Raw genomic sequence first — 17,170 nt, 5'->3', positions numbered from 1 at the left:
TTGTCCTATCACTAAAAGCCTTTGTAAAAAGTCCCTTTTGGGCTTTTCTGTAGGCCCCCTTCATGTATAGGAAGGCTGCTGTAAGGTCTCCCCGGAGCCTTCTTTTCTCCAGGCTGAACAGCCCAAATATTCGTGGGGAAAAAAGCCAACCACCCACCTGTTACTGCAACATAAGCTAAAGAGAGCTGAAAACAAACAGTCCTCTGAATGCAGCGGGCCCTAGACACTTGCCACCTTAGCAAAGTACTTGGCAAGTGCTGAGTAACAGCTTGTTTTGAGTTTGGAAGGGCAGCATTGTTATGCTAATAGCCCTTTCATTTGGCCACAGTGCTGCTGTCCTGCCCTCTTGGAAGAATTGGGCAGGAGTCTTTCCCAGGACCTGTTTGTGAGGAAGGGCTGGCTGCCCTTTCATCTGGTCTAACAGACGGCTGCAAGCCTGCCTTTCTTCCTTCTGACCCCCTGCACTCATCTCCCTGCCCCTCACAATGTTGCTCTTTGAGCATTTGCAAGGTCTCCCAGCGTATCTGTTCAAGGAAGCAAGAGGATTGAAAGCAGCCCAGTCAGGGTAGTTCACTTTTGGCCAGAGAAACTTTTGAGCAGTGGTCTTCTTGGACTGGCACCAGGCAGGTAATGGGCATCATAATTGGCATCACAACCAGTATTGGAATGGCTCACAATCATGGCAGGACTTGGGCAGGGCTAGGGCAGCCACATTTCACTGGCCTGTGAGGCTACCTGTGGCATCTAGGTGTTCTTCCTCCCTTCTCCAGCCATTCTCGTCTTCAGTGGTCACATTCTTCCCTGCCCTTTTGGATCGTGTCCTCTCCTAGAACATCAGTTGTGCTGTCAGCACAACACTCTTCTTGCTTTAGCAATTCAAGGGAGAAATCAGTCAGATTTTTTCAGAATCTTCAGCTGTCTTTAACAAATGTAGAACTAGTTTTGGCTTAAGTTCTCTTGTCTGAGAAACATCTTTTCTGAGAATTTAATTAGAAGTGACTCTCATTTACATGGATTCTACCAGCTGCCGTTGGCTCTGCAGCCCTGGGGATGGAAATCAGATGACACTATGAAAGCCATTAGCAAGGATATTAGAAGCAACCATATCCAGGTCAGGCAAAGTTCTGAAAATACCTAGCATTCATGTGTCCTTAATTGGTTTTCTCCCTTTACAGCTACTGGATAAATGCACCACCTCGGAGGGAGCTGCCTCAGGGATTTCTTTTTCTGTTATGTGATGTAGATATGGAGAGGAACAGGCATTGACTGCTATACAAGGAAAGGAAAGGCAAGCTTGAGTAGCAAGAAGAAATTAGAATCTACTGGAAAAAGATCTAAGGAGCTAATATTGTGTCTAAACAGGGGCAGATGTTTAAGTGTTAAACATCTTTTAGAGAAAGATGAGATACCACTACAGTACCTCAGTGTCTTGTTCAGATGTGTCTTTGAGCAAGTCAAGACACAATAAGGTGATTTCTATATGTTAAAGGAGCATCAGAATATGAGAATATGAGGCATTTGAGGATGGAGTTAGTAGAAATGCACAGCTAGCTCCAGGCCTGAGGCAGAATCACTCTCAGGATGCATTAGACTGGTGCAGGGTCCACAGTACTTCTGTTACCACATTCAGGGCTTTTTCTGCATTAGGAGCACAGCAGCAGAAGTGCTTGTCCAGTGAGCACATTGTTCTCATTCTCAAGACAGGAAAAGCGAGGTGTAGTGAAGTCAAGAGGCTTGCCCAAAGTCAGTCAGTGACAGCTGTAGGACTTGATGCCTTTTACTAGTCCTGTGCTCTACCTAACAGGTAAAAGGCACCACTGCAAACCCACACTGCAGACTTTTGGAGGACTTGCTTGCCTTTACAGCCTGCAAAGCATCAGGCTATTAGTGATTTGTTTCCAATCTTACAAATAAAATCTGACACAAAGGAGGTAACATTTAAGTGCTGCAGCATACACTGAAATGTCCTCTCTAGGCTGTTCGTGTAAGAAGCTTTGCCAGCTACACCCACTTTTTGGCAGCTGCTGCAGTGACAGCTGAGAATGCAATATGATAAAAATGACACTTCTGCAAAATAATCATGAACCATTGGGTGTTTCCCAGCAAGATCTTGTGAAGGATACGGCTTAGCCAAAACACATCTGTTTGGGGCAGCATAAGGGCTGGAGAAAGCAAAGCGTGTTGTGAATGTTAAGCCAAGCGTGATAATACATAAATGGTTCGAGACTTCTGTTGTTTGAGCTGAAATTATTTGAGGAAACTTTGCAGAGTGTGTACCTGTGGCATGAATTGATCAGGTGACATGAAACCATTCTTCCCTGGCTTTTGAAAGAGTGAAAACGAAAGGAAAATGACAGCTGATTAGCACAACTGTCAGTTTACTTTTCCTTCTAGAACCTTGATAAACCCTGGTTGATTGTTGTTTTAATTAATCAGAAGTAATCAGCCTGTAAATGCTGTAATTAGCACAGCTTCTATTTAACCCCACGTTGAGTTTTCCAAACAGTATATCTAGCAGTTCTACAGAGGAGAAGGGGCAGTCTAAAAACTCTCAGGTAGAAGCTCCAGAATCTGAGGATGGCTGCTGGTGTTGAACTGCCAAAGCTGCCTCCAGCCCACAGACCAGCTACAAAACAGTGTAGTAGAAAGCAGCAGTAAAAGGCCAAATGATTTTCTACTTTTAGGAGAAGATTTTCTTCAGGTTTTAGGAGAAGATTTTTTTTTTCCCAGAGGTCCCCAAATAGTAGTTTAACAATTTGATTTCCAAGTGACAGCCTGTGTTTAAGCTAATGCAATTGCTTGTATAAACTTATATTTTCTTTTCTCTCCATAGGTTTATTGATTGGCTCTGGTTGTGCCCTTTATCCTCTTGGCTGGGACAGTGAAGAAGTCAGACAAACCTGTGGTAACCTTTCCAACCAATTCGAATTGGGTGAGTCATCACCAGAGCATCTGAGCCACATTACACTCTTCTATGCATTTTCAATAAACCAACAAGGACATGAGCACAGGCTTGGAGTAGCTACCCAGTTGTGCGTGGTAGGGTATTCATATTGCATCCTTCTGGCATGATGCTAAGGCAGGGAATTGCAGATAGGTTTCCTGGAAGTATTTTCCAGAAGAACATTATAAAAGAAAATGAAGGAATGTATGTCTGTTTGAATGTAGGCATGTATGTATTTAAGACATCAGATTTAATAGTCATGCAAATACAGCAGCTAACACTCCTGGAGGTCTTGACAGGGTAGGCGGTCATGGTAATTTGTAATGAGTGCAATTAGCTGTCTTTGAAGTCTGACATGTTTATGGCCTCCTAACCCAAGCCTAAAGAGTATGGTTTTGGTTACTCACATCCTTGGGAAGCTAGTAAATAACACTTGCTCCCTGTTTCAGCCTTCTTCCATATAAGCCAGTGCTCTTACTGCTGATGACTGCACTGAGCACTGAATGAGAGCCAGGGTTGTGGCCAAGCTGAGCTTGCATCCATGCAATATGGGGCAAGCTGCTTCTGGAGAGGGCTTTAGAAAGAAAGGGCCCAGGGATGACCTAAGGTTTAAGCAATGTGGATGATCAGGATCCGATGTTTGAATGCACATGCACGTCCTTGATTAGCTAGAAAGATCAATGCAGCTGCTGATACCCTATTTTGATACCTACTTTTTAAGTGCTCTCTAACCCTTTGTCACTTGAGAAAAAGGGGGATCTGCAATCCCACTAAGGAGCAGGAGAAACTGAGCACTCTGACACTCTGCAAGCTTGAGAGCTCCTACTTTCAAGCACAAACACATGTGGCTCCCCATTTCCACCCTCCACAAACTAAGCCTTACAGTTAGCAATAGAAATTCTTTCCATAGTCTTGTGTGCAGGGTTTGTGGTAGCCTGGCAGTAATCCCAGTGCAAACTACAGCAGGCGAAAATGATCTCCTAAGGTTAAACACAAACTTGCTGCATTATGTTTTAATTTTACAGTGTTATTTCTGTCAGGCTTCAGGATTAAGGAGTTTTGTTTCTATCTCAGAAATTATTCTTGTCATGGTATGTAAATAAATTGAGGTTGAAAGGTAAAAACTTTGCTTTGGGAGATATAGTCCGGATCACCCTCCCTTACCCCATTCCTGTGGTGTTTCAGAGTGTATTCAATCTGGCAAGGAACCAGAAATTCTCATTACCAATATCAGCACTCATTTCTACTATTGCCACTGATGTTGTTATCAGCAGCCATTGACAGTTTTGTCCAAGGGATGTGTAACATGCTCTAGAAGCTTTACCTTCTTATCTGACCTCTGATATCCTTCTGTGCTATTGATACTAGTTTTTCTTTTCAGTGAAGTGTGAAAGTTCCTGAAACTCTTTTATTCACCTAATATTGAAAGACGTGAACACAAAGGAAAGATAGCAATGAGAACAGAAATGTATAGTTAACTAGCAGAAAAAAAACCCCTAAGATTCCCAGCTCTATGAAAAGGTACCTAAAGTATTTAGTAGAATCACTAGGAACAACACTGCAGTAACTATTGCAAGGAGCAGTCAGGCTCATCACTGCCCATGGTCAATCCTTGTGCAGAAGCCTGAAGTCGTTCTTAGCCCATTTAGCAGGACCCCCACTTGAAAGGCCAGCTGACCCCTTGCTGGTGCATGCTGATGCCTGCTCTTCCACACCAATCTTAAGAGCTCTGCTCCTGTGATTTCTTCTTGTGTTAGTTGCTACTCTTCCCAGAGTGCAGAAAATTATTACCTTTGTAGGTTATTTCTCTGCTAATTTGCAAGAAGGTGGGGATTGTGCCCGTTTGAGCTCCTTGAAAACAGCATATAGGCAGTTACAAATTGTGACTTCAAACACAGTAGTGCACACAATCAGAGCAGAGTCTCTGAGACCACCTTCACCATCCAGTCTTGACTCATGAGCGAGGTACTTGCGTAAATTGAGTCATTCTTACATTAAAGTCAGTGAGGAAACCCAGGAGAAAATTTTAACTGACAGCTATCCTTCAAGGATATATAGCATTAATTGTCAAGGAGGGTGCTCTTACTGTACTTTCTGGACCTGGAACATGCAGGGTGTGTTAAGCATGCCTAGACTAGATGGGCATGCTGGTCTCACTGATCTGCTGCAATTGTACCTTAACACATTAATTAACAGATTATAATGAGAGCTGAAATTTGCTGTAGTGATTTCTACTAGGCAGCTCTACCACTAAACATCTCTTTTCCACACGTGCTGGCACTGGGCCTTTTTTACTTAATGTCAGTTCCTGGCTGATGCTGTGTTAGCAAAATCATCTGTAAAGAAGAGGTACTGACTGAGGGCTGCTTAATAACGACACTGCTCATCGTCTTTCATAAATACCTCTTGGTTGGTGATAACTCAAACCCTCTAGTCTTTTCTGAATCATTAGAGACTGGCTTACTCATTGTAGCCTACAGGCCAAAAATGAAGTTTCAAAGACTTAATCTTACTGAGTCTCGAGACAAATTTAAGTAATTATCACTTTCATTTGAATATTTAATTTGATTAAGCCTCAATGATATGCTTTCTTTTCCTGAGTCTGTGAAATGAGTTGTCTCAAGAACCACATACATACATGCTGCATTCAAAATCTGCCCTCGGGAAAGCTGAGCTGCCTTGAGCCCTGTACTGTTTGCTGATGGTAGAAATGGTGGTGGTGGGAGTACTGATCCTGCACCTCCTGCTGTTGTGGGTACTAGCAAGGATAAGCCTAATTCAGTGCATGTGATTACCCCCAAAGGAGAAGATGTTCAAAGGGATGTTGATCAGCAGACAGCATTCAGCCTTCTCTTCAAGGATGGCAAAGCAGCTGCTGCAGCTTAGTGCACAGGGAATGTATGCATGCTGTTACAAAAGGAGGGTCATAGCAAGACAGGTTTGACCACAGAGCCAGCAAAGGTCAATATTCAGCGCTGAGATTTGTTCTGGACTTCCAAGTGGTATGTGAGGAAAATGGTGGAGGTTTGAGGTAGGAAAAATAAGGCCAGGAGCTTCAATCTGTGTTATAGGAGGATAAGGAGGGCAAGAGGCAGGCACAGAGGAGGGACTGCAAGAACTCTCCTGAGAAGCAGCCAAATGTGCATGGTAAAATGTACTGTCAATCAGAAATGTTTCAGAATTAGCAATTAAATGAAAACTTTTGCTTTAGCAAAGCAAGACAACCAACCTCCCACCAGCTCTGTAACGTATAACTATATAGAATAGCAATATTAAGAACCAATAAAAAAGTCTGATCCTTTGTGGGTGTGCCAGGCAAGAGGTACTCTGAAAAGTGTCTACAGGTGCTCTAAAAAGGCATTAGACTAATAGGCACTCCAAATAGTGCTGAGATAGCCCATATTGTGAAGAAGAAACTCACTTCACTCCACCCTCACCCAACACACAGAGTAGAAAATAACCATGTCTTTAATTTACTTCTAAGTTGATGCAAGTATTCTTTTCTGGAAAACCTGAGCTGACATTGTGAAATGCCCAGCAGTCTGCTGCTCCCTTTAAAATTGGATATTTATTTGGTTTTATTAAGTGAACTGTGTCCAAAGGGTTTACTTAAACGTTTATGTATTTAATTGGGCTAATTTTTTTCAATCAAATGAAAGTGGTTGTGCAACTCCATTTCTACAAGGAGAAACCATTCTTCAGCTGAAGATACCCTGCCAAGTACAACCCCATTTTTTGATTAAATTACATTCAATAGATGAGCTATTTTGCTAATGAGAATGGAAAGTAACCTCCAATACTTGACATACAGAGAGACTGGTACACCTGTAGAGGAGCCTACTCTCTACTCTTCCCTAGCAGTCTGGTTCTTCCATCATGAAAAAACAAAGAAAACACAGTGATAGATTAGAGCTTTGAGAAATGACCAGCTCTGGCAAATCTTGTTGGGGAATTAAGGCCATGATAGGTCTTTGTTGTGTTACATAGGAACACATACCTTGCAGTTCCCAGCATTTTAGCAATCCAGCCAGACACGTACAGAGGTCTTGGGGGCCTCCTCTGTATTGTGGCATTGCATCTCAAATGACAGATGAAACAAAGTTCTCACAAAAACACTGGAGTATGAACTGGAGCTATCATTTGCCACTTTTTTTTTTTAGTGTGGTAATTCCTAGAAGTAGGGAAATATAAGTAAATGAGAGCCAGAGTAAAGAGATGTTCTTTTTTTAAGCCAGTGCAGTTGTTTGGTCAATGACCGAGTCAAAGTCCTTAGTCTAATGCCTGAGGTGGAGACTGGAGCTATAAACTGGCAACATTCAAAGGGACTGCCTGTCACTTTCACCAGTTGTCTGAGGATGGATCAAAATCATCTTAATCTCTTGTCACCACACAAGCTGTTATTGTTATGCTGCATTATTTATGCCCTGGAGTTGCCTGTGGGCCCATTCAGGACTGCACTGATGTGACACAGTGGTACAGAGCTGCTGACTGAAGGGTGTGAAAATGAGTCAGATCTACACAATGCCATGGTCTGCAGGCTTTTTTAAAAGGACAATATGAATATGTTCATATGAACACATCGGGGTTGGTTTTGAATGTCTAAAAACAATATGAGACCTCTTTTAGGCCATTGAATTCCTCGGATGTGCATGTGGAGACTGCTCAGTTGTTGCATTCTCGTTTCCATTGTGATGGGTGCAGAGGCAGGTGAAACCCACAGAAGGTCCCAGAAAGGATAGGGCATGCTCAGTTTAACTCACAAAACTGAGTCTCAATTGGCACCTGGGAAACTGCACTATAAGACCAATACTTAAAAGCTTGAACAGCAAAATTATTATCTAGAGTAAGTCTCATTTATCTAAATGTAGATGACTCATGCCATTGTAAGTGCCCTAGGAAATTTCATCTGGCTTCTATTTGCCACTTCTCTACACTTACTTTATTAATCTGAAAAATCTGAAGATACTAAATGTAAGAGAAACTCCAATGTTTAGCTTGAACTACTTGGAAAACAATTTATCTTTCTTTGAGGAAATTCGGTGTGCCTGGGCAGTCAGGACTCAGCCTGAGTGATCAATGTTCCACAATTTTTTTATGTCCTACCTCTTTTTGTGAGAGATTGCTTTTTATGTCATGCATTTCTACCTAGGACCTACTTTTTTATTCTGCTGGGAGATCATTTATGCTAAGAAGCATCCTACAAGCATAGCATAGTGTTTGCTGCATGTAACTACGTCCAGAGCTCATCTTTGAGTTTCATTATGCTTCTCTTTGCTACTAAAGCCAGTGAAAAATCACAAGTCTGGCAGCAAGGGCTTGCTTGGCTCAGGTGTAGCCATCAGCATGCCATGCCCTGCTTACCTACCTGGCAGCTGCTGTCACAGCCTGCCCAAAATACATTCTGTGCCTGCTTACATTCCTGCCATCCTCACAAAGCTGGGAACTGTCTCTTGCCCTGTTTCTCCTGCATGACCTTTTAGATCCTCTTCATGTTCATGCTGTGTCATGTGTTGTCACACTCTTATCACTGCCTGTCATGCACAGAGACATTCTAGGTCTGGGGACCCAGCTGCAGCAGCAACCAAAGCAGATGGCTCCAAATGCACACCTTTGCTTGCCCTCTGTGGCAGTCCATCCATCTGTGAACTGCTGTGAAATGGCTTTCTTGGCCAAAGTGGCTCTTTGGAGAGCAACTTAAAAGGCTGGCTCCCATCATGAAATAATCGAGCAGCTGAATTGTCCTCAAAAGCTCTCAGAATCTTCTCTGTTGAGGTGTATTTGTTTCCAAAGATCATTATTATTAAAGTTCCCCTTTGCCACTTTTAGAGGGCTTTAATTGTCTTTGAGAGAACTGTTGACTTGATAATTGCTTTTGCTATGGAAATATTAAAGTAAATTATGTTTAAAACACTTTAAAAGCAAACAGCGTAGTTACTAAAATAACACTATAAAAACCCCACAGAAAACAGTGAATATTATTTAAAAAAAAAAAATTAAAAAAGGCTTTGTCAACTAGTTAATTTACCTTAGGTGGCATCATTGCAGCATCTGGCTGAGTGTTGACACACAGTGCCAAAATGATCAAGTAAAGGATTTAGAGGGTAGAACAATTTATAAAACTGCTATTAAAAGCAAATACTTCAAAGCTGTGTTTTTCTATGAGCAATCTCTCTGACAAAGCCAAGTTTTTTGTTCACAGATCCTCTGCAGACAGCTCAGAAATTTTACCCATTGCGTTTTTTGTCTGGTGCTGAACACACTCTTCATGAGCATACCTGAGCTGCAGCTGCTGAGTTCTTAGATAGGTAATGAATCAGCCTGTGTGCTAGGAAAGAGTTTCATCATGTTTAAGGCCAGACTGGATGAGGCTTTGGCCAGCCTGATCTAGTATGAGGTGTTCCTGCCCATGGCAGGGGGGTTGGAACTAGATGATCCTTGTGGTCCCTTCCAACCCCGACTGATTCTATGATTCCTTTTTAAAGCTACTTGGATAATTTCCATTCTTAAACCTTTGTAAGGCTTGGGTAAGTGTATCATGGTCCACATATACTTAAGGCATTTAACGTTTGTTGCCAGAGCTTGATGGTAATGCAAGGACCCCCTGCAGTCAATGCAGGTAAGCAGGGACATCCAGAAAGGGTCTCATACTAACTAGAAGCAAGTATCTGGTGCTCATTATTACTTGAAAAGGGCAGTTAAACTGATTGTTGGAATCTCTTTATAGTAAAAGGTGGGAAAAAACAGGTGCTGCTAGGGCACAAGTCAACTGCTGTGCTTTAGGTGTCTGCCTTAAGTTTTATGAGTGATGTTTTCTCCTTGTTGACCCCAGTGGTAGTCTTGGAGACTGGTTCAGTATGAATATCTGCCCTGTGGATGTCCAAAAAGAGGTAAAATTAATTTCACTGCTTGCAATAGGTGAGCTTTCTGCTGACATGTTCCAGGAGGCTGGGAGAGCTCCTCATTAGCAGGACATAAGATGTTTGCTCTTGGGCATTTGGGTGTTGTAGATGAAACAAGGTACAAGTTGTCTTTCATTGTTATGTGATAAATGCACACCTACATCAAATTTAAGGTTTGACTAAGCAAAATTATGTGATCCTCCAAAGACAGGAGGGTTTGTTAATATAAGTGAGTGTCTGAATAGAGCAGAATTGGATAATTTAAAATTGACATTTGTTTTTCCACTTTTTTACACTTCAGAACTTTATGAAATGTTATGCATCTAATTACAGATCCAAATAACCATACAATTTCTTTGGCCAGTTATAAGTACCCAAAGTAGCCTGATCTGTGCATGTGTAAGAAATATATTTCTTAAAAAGAGGAATGAATTGAGAAAGTCATATCCATGCAGACAAAGAAACCAGCTTCACTATATTCATTATTTTGTATCAAGCTGTTCCTTAGGCTGCAGTTTTACCTTATATAGCATTCTTTGTTTCACAAAACTACTTTAATCCTTTCTGGATGCATTCCAAGTTTTAACTTCCTTTCCTGCTTTTGTAGCTGATTTCACATGACAGGTTTTCATTGTAAGTGTGTCAAGAAAAAAAAGTCTTCAGCCATTTAATTTATCTTGGCTTTGTTTCAAAGTAATTGTGCCTTCTTATTAATTAGCTGATTATCTTTTACATTCATTTGTGGCTTTCATATCTCCAAATCCCTGCATATCCCTTAATACCACACTCCTTACTTTATTCTCTGATTACTTTTCTAACACCCTGATTGATTACATGAATTCATGTTCCCTGTAGTACTGGACTCAGATGTGAAGCTGCTAATTAGATTTCCTGCACAACTTCTTGCAAGTAGGAATTGTAGTTTTTACTTTTGAAGGTATGTCATTTGTATTCTTCAGCCTGGCTAATTCTGAAGCCTTTTTTTTCCCCTTCATCTTTGAAAGGTTAAAGGATTTGTCAATACTCCAGGCTGCAAGCACAGGATAGTCTTAGCATTAACAGCAAAGAAGGTACAAACATTTAAGATACTGAGTCTTCCCATTAACAGATTTGTATCCAAGACACTTTCATACTCTAGATACTTTTTCATAAGTGTCAGTTATTGGATATTTTAGACAAAAATCATATGTTATTTCCAGGACCTTGATAACTATATGTGATAATTATTTATAAGACAGCATGGGTAGAAATCCTGATAAAATTCCGTTTTGCCAACAGGATCCTGGCACAGCTCCACAGTTGACCAAGTATCTGCATATTTTCTGTTGCAAATTTTCACTCACTCCCAAATTTGTCTCAATTTTTATTTGCCTTCTATATTAAAGCATTAGCGGAGAGCTAAGGGACACATATCATGGCCTTGAAGATCACATTAGAAATTGGGAAGAGGCATGGAAGAGTAAGCCTATCAGTCATGGCAGAACTACCCTTTAATTTCCCTCTTTGATTTATTTCTATTTGGTAAATACTGTCTATTCTGGTACTGTCCTCACTCACCTTAGAATCATAGAATCATAGAATCAGTCAGGGTTGGAAGAGACCACAAGGATCATCCAGTTCCAACCCCCCTGCCATGGGCAGGGACACCTCACACTACAGCAGGCTGGCCAGAGCCTCATCCAGCCTGGCCCTAAACACCTCCAGGGATGGGGCCTCAACCACCTCCCTGGACAACCCATTCCAGGCTCTCACCACTCTCATGGTGAAGAACTTCTTCCTCACATCCAGCCTGAATCTCCCCACTTCCAGCTTTATTCACTCCCCCTAGTCCTATCACTCCCTGATATCCTAAAAAGTCCCTCCCCAGCTTTCTTGTAGGCCCCCTTCAGATACTAGAAAGCCACAAGAAGGTCACCTCAGAGCCTTCTCTTCTCCAGACTGAACAGCCCCAACTCTTTCAGTCTGTCCTCATAGGAGAGGTGCTCCAGCCCTCTGACCATCCTGGTGGTCCTTCTCTCCAGCATGTCCATATCTCTCTTGTAAGAGGGGCTCCAGAACTGAATGCAGTACTCCAGGTGGGGTCTCACCAGAGCTGAGTAGAGGGGAAGAATCACCTCCCTTGACCTGCTGGCCACACTTCTCTTGATGCAGCCCAGGATCTGGTTGGCTTTCTGGGCTGCAAGTGCACATTGACAGCTCATGTTGAGCTTCTCGTCCACTAGCACCCCCAAGTCCCTCTCCTCAGGGCTGCTTTCTAGCCAGTCACTGCCCAGCCTGTATTTGTGTTTGGGATTGCCTCAACCCAGGTGCAGGACCCTGCACTTGATCTTGTTGAACCTTATGAGGTTGTCTTGTGCCCACCTCTCCAGCCTGTCAAGGTCCCTCTGGATGGCATCCCTTCCCTCCAGCGTGTCTGCTGCACCACACAGCTTGGTGTCACCTTGCTTTTGTCCTTTATCCTGGGGGACTGCAAATTTTTTACATCCTTTTACAAAAGAGAGGAGTGTAATGTTTCCACTCTCTCCTTCTTTTGTTTTCTTGGGAAATGGCCATTCATCCTTGCAGCTGCAAGATCTGTTAGTCTATGATTTCAATGTTCATCTTTACACTCTCTTGCCTCCAATTCCAGTAAAACAAATGCAAAACAAACAAACAAAAAGTTCTTAATAGCTGACTGCAAATTTACCTCAGCCAACTCGGACAGTCCTGCTTCACTGAGCAACCAAGTGCTCCAGTTATTTATGCTTTTCTTTAACAACAGCAAAAACACCAAAGTAAAAGCCAAAACCAACAATAGATCCAGAGCTAACAAAATGCTGAGGCAGCTTCTCCCTCTATACTGACCTGTCAGATAAAGACTGATTTGTTACAAGTAGCACCAGTTCCGTGCAGAGAAGGAAGCTGCTGTGATGCATGTCAATCTCTATCTGCTAGAAAAGTACTTCAGCTGCTGGGGAATTTACTTTGGCATGAAAACAGATCCAACCCACCTTATGAACAAGAACAGGTACACATTCTTGCACGCACCTCCACACCCTCAATGGACTGACACGCTCCTACCTGTGTATACATATTCCTATGGAACCTTAAGGAAAACAACAGCTTTGCAGCTTTTGAGTCTTTGTGTGTGTGTGTGTGTGTGTGTGTGATAAGTTATGTGATTTCAATAACTGTTTTAATTCTATCAAGTATTTAGGTGTTCTTGCTCTTCATTTTAGAGTTTTGACCTTAAAAAAATGGGAAACTGCAATGCAGCATTTCTGATCTGTAATGTGACAGGGTTCATGAAGGCAAACTGCTTTACTTGATGCTGAATTTAAGCCCCAGTTCTACAAAACTCTTAACCATTTGCTTACCTCTGAATATATGACTCGTCCCCCTGATGCTAACACAATAAACATGAACGTGACAAAAAGTCCTTTTCTGGTACCCATTATTAAAGCTAGAAAGCAAAGTCTATCTTCTCTAACAGAGGACATTTCTATATGTGTATTTCTTTTCATTTGATGTTACATTTAATTATTTATCAACTTTGCTTTAAATGAAGTTTCCTGTTCCTTTTAAAATAAGTGTTTCATGTTGAAGTCATTTTACAATTTGAATTACAATATAATTAACCAATTATTGAGAACCAACAATCTTTCTTTAGGGTGCAGTAGATTAAAACAAGTTATCTGTGTGGTAAAATGAGAACAGGAGAGCAGAAACATTAACTCCAAAACATTTTTACACCCTTATGCAATACAGGATTATAAAAGGGATAATATTTCATTTTGACACATGGTGATGCAGGGCAGGCAATCGTTCACTGCAACAGGTACCTTCAAGGTGGATTATCTCTGGCCTTATAGCTATGGACTTAGGACTTACCTACACTTAAAGTGAAAAGTATAGCTAAGTCCTGTACCCTCAGACACCTTTCCTGCTGCAGGCTGTTCTTCAGTACAATAGCATGAAACGCTGTTCTGCTCGGCATCACCCAAGTACAGATCAAGCTATTCTGTCTGAGGCCTCCTATTGCTCCTGCCACAGGCTGGAAATAATGGCCAGGTTTATTGCTGTGTTATTATTGCTCTAAGGTCAGGCTCCCAGATCTTTCATCCATTCTCCTGCACTCTTTTATTCTTTCATTTGTTCATCTTGACCCAGCTCACACTTGTGAACTACACCGCATTTGTTAGATGAAGAGGCTGCCTGCCATGTCTCAGAACATTAAGTAGGAGAGTGGTCCTTAGGGTAAATGGAGCATGGTATGGAGAAACAAATGTCATTCTCTTCAGCCAAGATCGAATGTGTGTGTTTTATCTGTTGAGTACATCTCTGACGCTGTTTTAAGAATTCTTTTTTCTTAATCTGTATCACATACACCCCTCCCCTCTTCCACTGCCGAGGCACAAAAGCTGAAATCGTGCCATGCAAAAGTTCAAATTAGCTTCAGTCTATACCACTTAGGTCAGCACCACCAGGTGAATCTTTAAACTATTTTTAAAGTAGCGTTTTGACATTTATTTTCTTTACCTGGAAGCATCATAATGAGAAAAATTTCCTTTTTCAAGCTGCAATTACAATTCTCTAGTTTTAGGAATACTTAGTAATTTAAAAAGACCTATCAAACAGAGTCCGTTTTATCATAAGAAATACTTTAGTACATTCCACACTGGTAAAACCATGGTAAATTTCAAAGCAGTCCAGTTGATTTAGACATCTGGTGCATGCTTAAGTCTGGTTTTGGCATTTCCAGTAGAAGCTAAAATATGTGTACACAGGCAAAGCAATAGATGGTCCAGAGGCAGGTCTTTCCAGGAACTGCTATGGGCAAAGATCAGCATCAGTGACACTGCCAGGCGCTTGGTGGCTCTCATGGTTTCTGATGGTCTTCTCTTTAGGAAGTCAGACTCTCTGTGTGGTCTTCTATATGGAAGCCAAGAATGGTGTTGATGTACAAATCATATCCACGTTTCAAAACCAAGTAAATCTCTTTGCTCCAGCACATTAAAGAGAGAGGCTAATGATCTCAAGCCAAGGTCATAGCTCCTCAGGGTCTCATCAGGATCTTTGTTTCACTAGACTTTTTTTTTTAAATAAAATGTTTTGAGGGTTATGAAGAAGAAAAAAATGAAACAAGGACTATTCTTCCTGGTGTGGTGTCAACTTAAAATCTTTAGAATGACTAAGAGCATAAGTGTTGCTTCCTCTCCTTTCAAAACTGGCCTGACAATGTGCTGCAGACAGTCAATGAACATGTTGTCTGCCTTGAGGCACATTAATGCTTTTGACATGTTGAGAGGTACAGACATCTTGTGTGTCAGGAGTAGCTAATCTGATAATTGCCTGAACCCAAAGCTTGGCCCTTGAGGATGCCACTGGTACAGAGTATGGACATGACACCTGTTTCAGCTCTTACTTTCTAGGTGGAAACTCTATTGTTAACATCTGTTCTCTGGAGGGAAGAATGGTTTCTGCTACTTTTTCCAGGGTGTGGAAAGGATGCATTGTATTGCTGCTTGTGCTTTACTGAGAGCACTCACTGCTCAAAGCAGGGCAATGTTACCCAACATGGCAACAACAGGGAGAATATCAGTTGCAATGAGTGCCAAGGAAAATGAGCAAGATGATGCAGCCCAAGCGAAAATTGCTTTTGAGACTGGCTGAACTCCTGAGGAATAACAACAGCCATCCCCTTGCTTTTGGAGATCTCTGACAGAAGGCTTTCTCCCTCCTTTTCCTGATCTCCTCCTCTACTGCAGGCACACCATGAGATTGCGCAGCACCATTTACTGGTGATGAGCTTGGCTGTATAAAGACACTGAGACCACTAAATGTACTGAAGGCCACAGTGTGGCACTGCGAAATACATTAGGCAAAATATAAATGAAGTTTTCAGCAATGAATTGTGACTTTGGATGAGGATAGGGACATTTCTCTGGTTTTGTATTTCTGGATTCAATTCCCTCAGCAGCTTCCATGCAAGTGGTCCCCTGACACCATGCTCCTTTGTGAATGGTCAGGATTGATTCCTGTGTGAAGGAGATGTGAGCAGGTTCCCCACAGCCATGTCCTGTGTTATTGACACTCAACAGCTTGCTGCTGGGTCTGATTTTGAACCCCATTGCAGCAGTGGTGGAGCTGGACTCATTCAGCTCTTTCTGAAGAGAGTAGGCCATGGCCCAATTTACCTTCAGACTCTCAATATTTCATTTGAAAGCTGTCTGGAGGACAAGTAAGAGAAATGTGAGGAAAATCACACACTTCCAGCTGCAGCTGCTTGTGGACAGCAGTGCCATGGGCACTCCTTGGACTGGGAAGGCAGAGGGTTGCTGGCTGCATGGCTGGCACGCTCATGGAAAACAGCAGCTGGCCAAGCAGATGAGCTCAGAGGACAGTCTGCTGAGCTGGCATAGAAAATTAAGGGGAGCCATTTAAACAGCCTGGCTTTTGTAATTGCTTGAATTACATGCAGTGTTCCTTGTCTGAGGTGGACGTACAAGTGGCCAGAAACCTCGAAAAGTGCTTTTTCCTGGATGGGCAGAATGGAGTCTGGCAGCAGCATTTCCTTCCCCAGCTAATCCTGTGTTGCTCTGTTTCCCTTGCAGGGACCTGCCACATCGGCTGGGCCTACTACTGCACGGGCGGGGGTGCAGCAGCAGCCATGCTGGTGTGCACTTGGCTGGCCTGCTTCTCGGGCAAGAAGCAGAAGCAGTACCCCTACTGAGGCAGCCCCCAGGCATGGGTGCTGCCAGACACCCAGGGGGCTTTCCAGCGTCTTCTGGATAACGACAACGAACAAGACATTTTTCAGTGCTTTCTCTCTGGAGCAGGTGTGGGGAGGGACAGTGGGTGGCTCCTGGGAGGGAGGGAAGGTGAACAGCAGTGCAAAGCCATCCGGCTGGGCTGGACAAAGACTTGGTTTTCTTACCCAAGCCTGCTCATGGTCTGCTCTGCAAAAATATAAACAAGGAAAACTCCGCTTTGGTAAATGGTGAAATTCTGTGTGCACTGATTAATTAAGAGGTTGGCGAGGGGATGGCAGTGCTACGAGGCTGGGGCAGTGCCCAGCAGCCCCTCAGCACAGTGCTCCCGAAAGCACACATGCACGCACAGATGTTGACCATGGCACAAAATGAGAGGAAACTTTTTTTGATGCAACTCTTCTTTACCTTCTTTTCTTTTCTTTTCTTTTCTCTTTTTTTTTGAACTTCTCTCCAGTGGTTTAAAATCCAGTGTTGCAACACTTTTTAATCTATACTTTACACTTAATAAAAGGACCAATAAGCCACTTTATCAGTATTTTGTATATTCTTTACACATTTTTCTTCCCGAAACATTT

The 17,170-nt window shown here is 42.4% G+C and overlaps 1 protein-coding gene across 1 annotated transcript in view; it reads left to right on the top strand.

Moving 5' to 3' along the window:
• Positions 1-16,555, top strand: part of LHFPL6 (LHFPL tetraspan subfamily member 6) — a 146,290-nt gene extending 129,735 nt beyond the window's left edge. The window contains exons 2-3 of the mRNA XM_054388917.1: positions 2,834-2,932; positions 16,437-16,555. Of these exons, the coding sequence (XP_054244892.1) occupies positions 2,834-2,932; positions 16,437-16,555 (218 nt within the window). The remainder of the gene's footprint in view (positions 1-2,833; positions 2,933-16,436) is intronic.
• Positions 16,556-17,170: the final 615 nt, after the last annotated feature.

This window comes from Indicator indicator, chromosome 1 (assembly GCF_027791375.1).
Source record: "Indicator indicator isolate 239-I01 chromosome 1, UM_Iind_1.1, whole genome shotgun sequence".
In the NCBI taxonomy this organism is placed as follows: domain Eukaryota; kingdom Metazoa; phylum Chordata; class Aves; order Piciformes; family Indicatoridae; genus Indicator; species Indicator indicator.
This window is presented reverse-complemented; position numbering and strand designations above follow the sequence as displayed.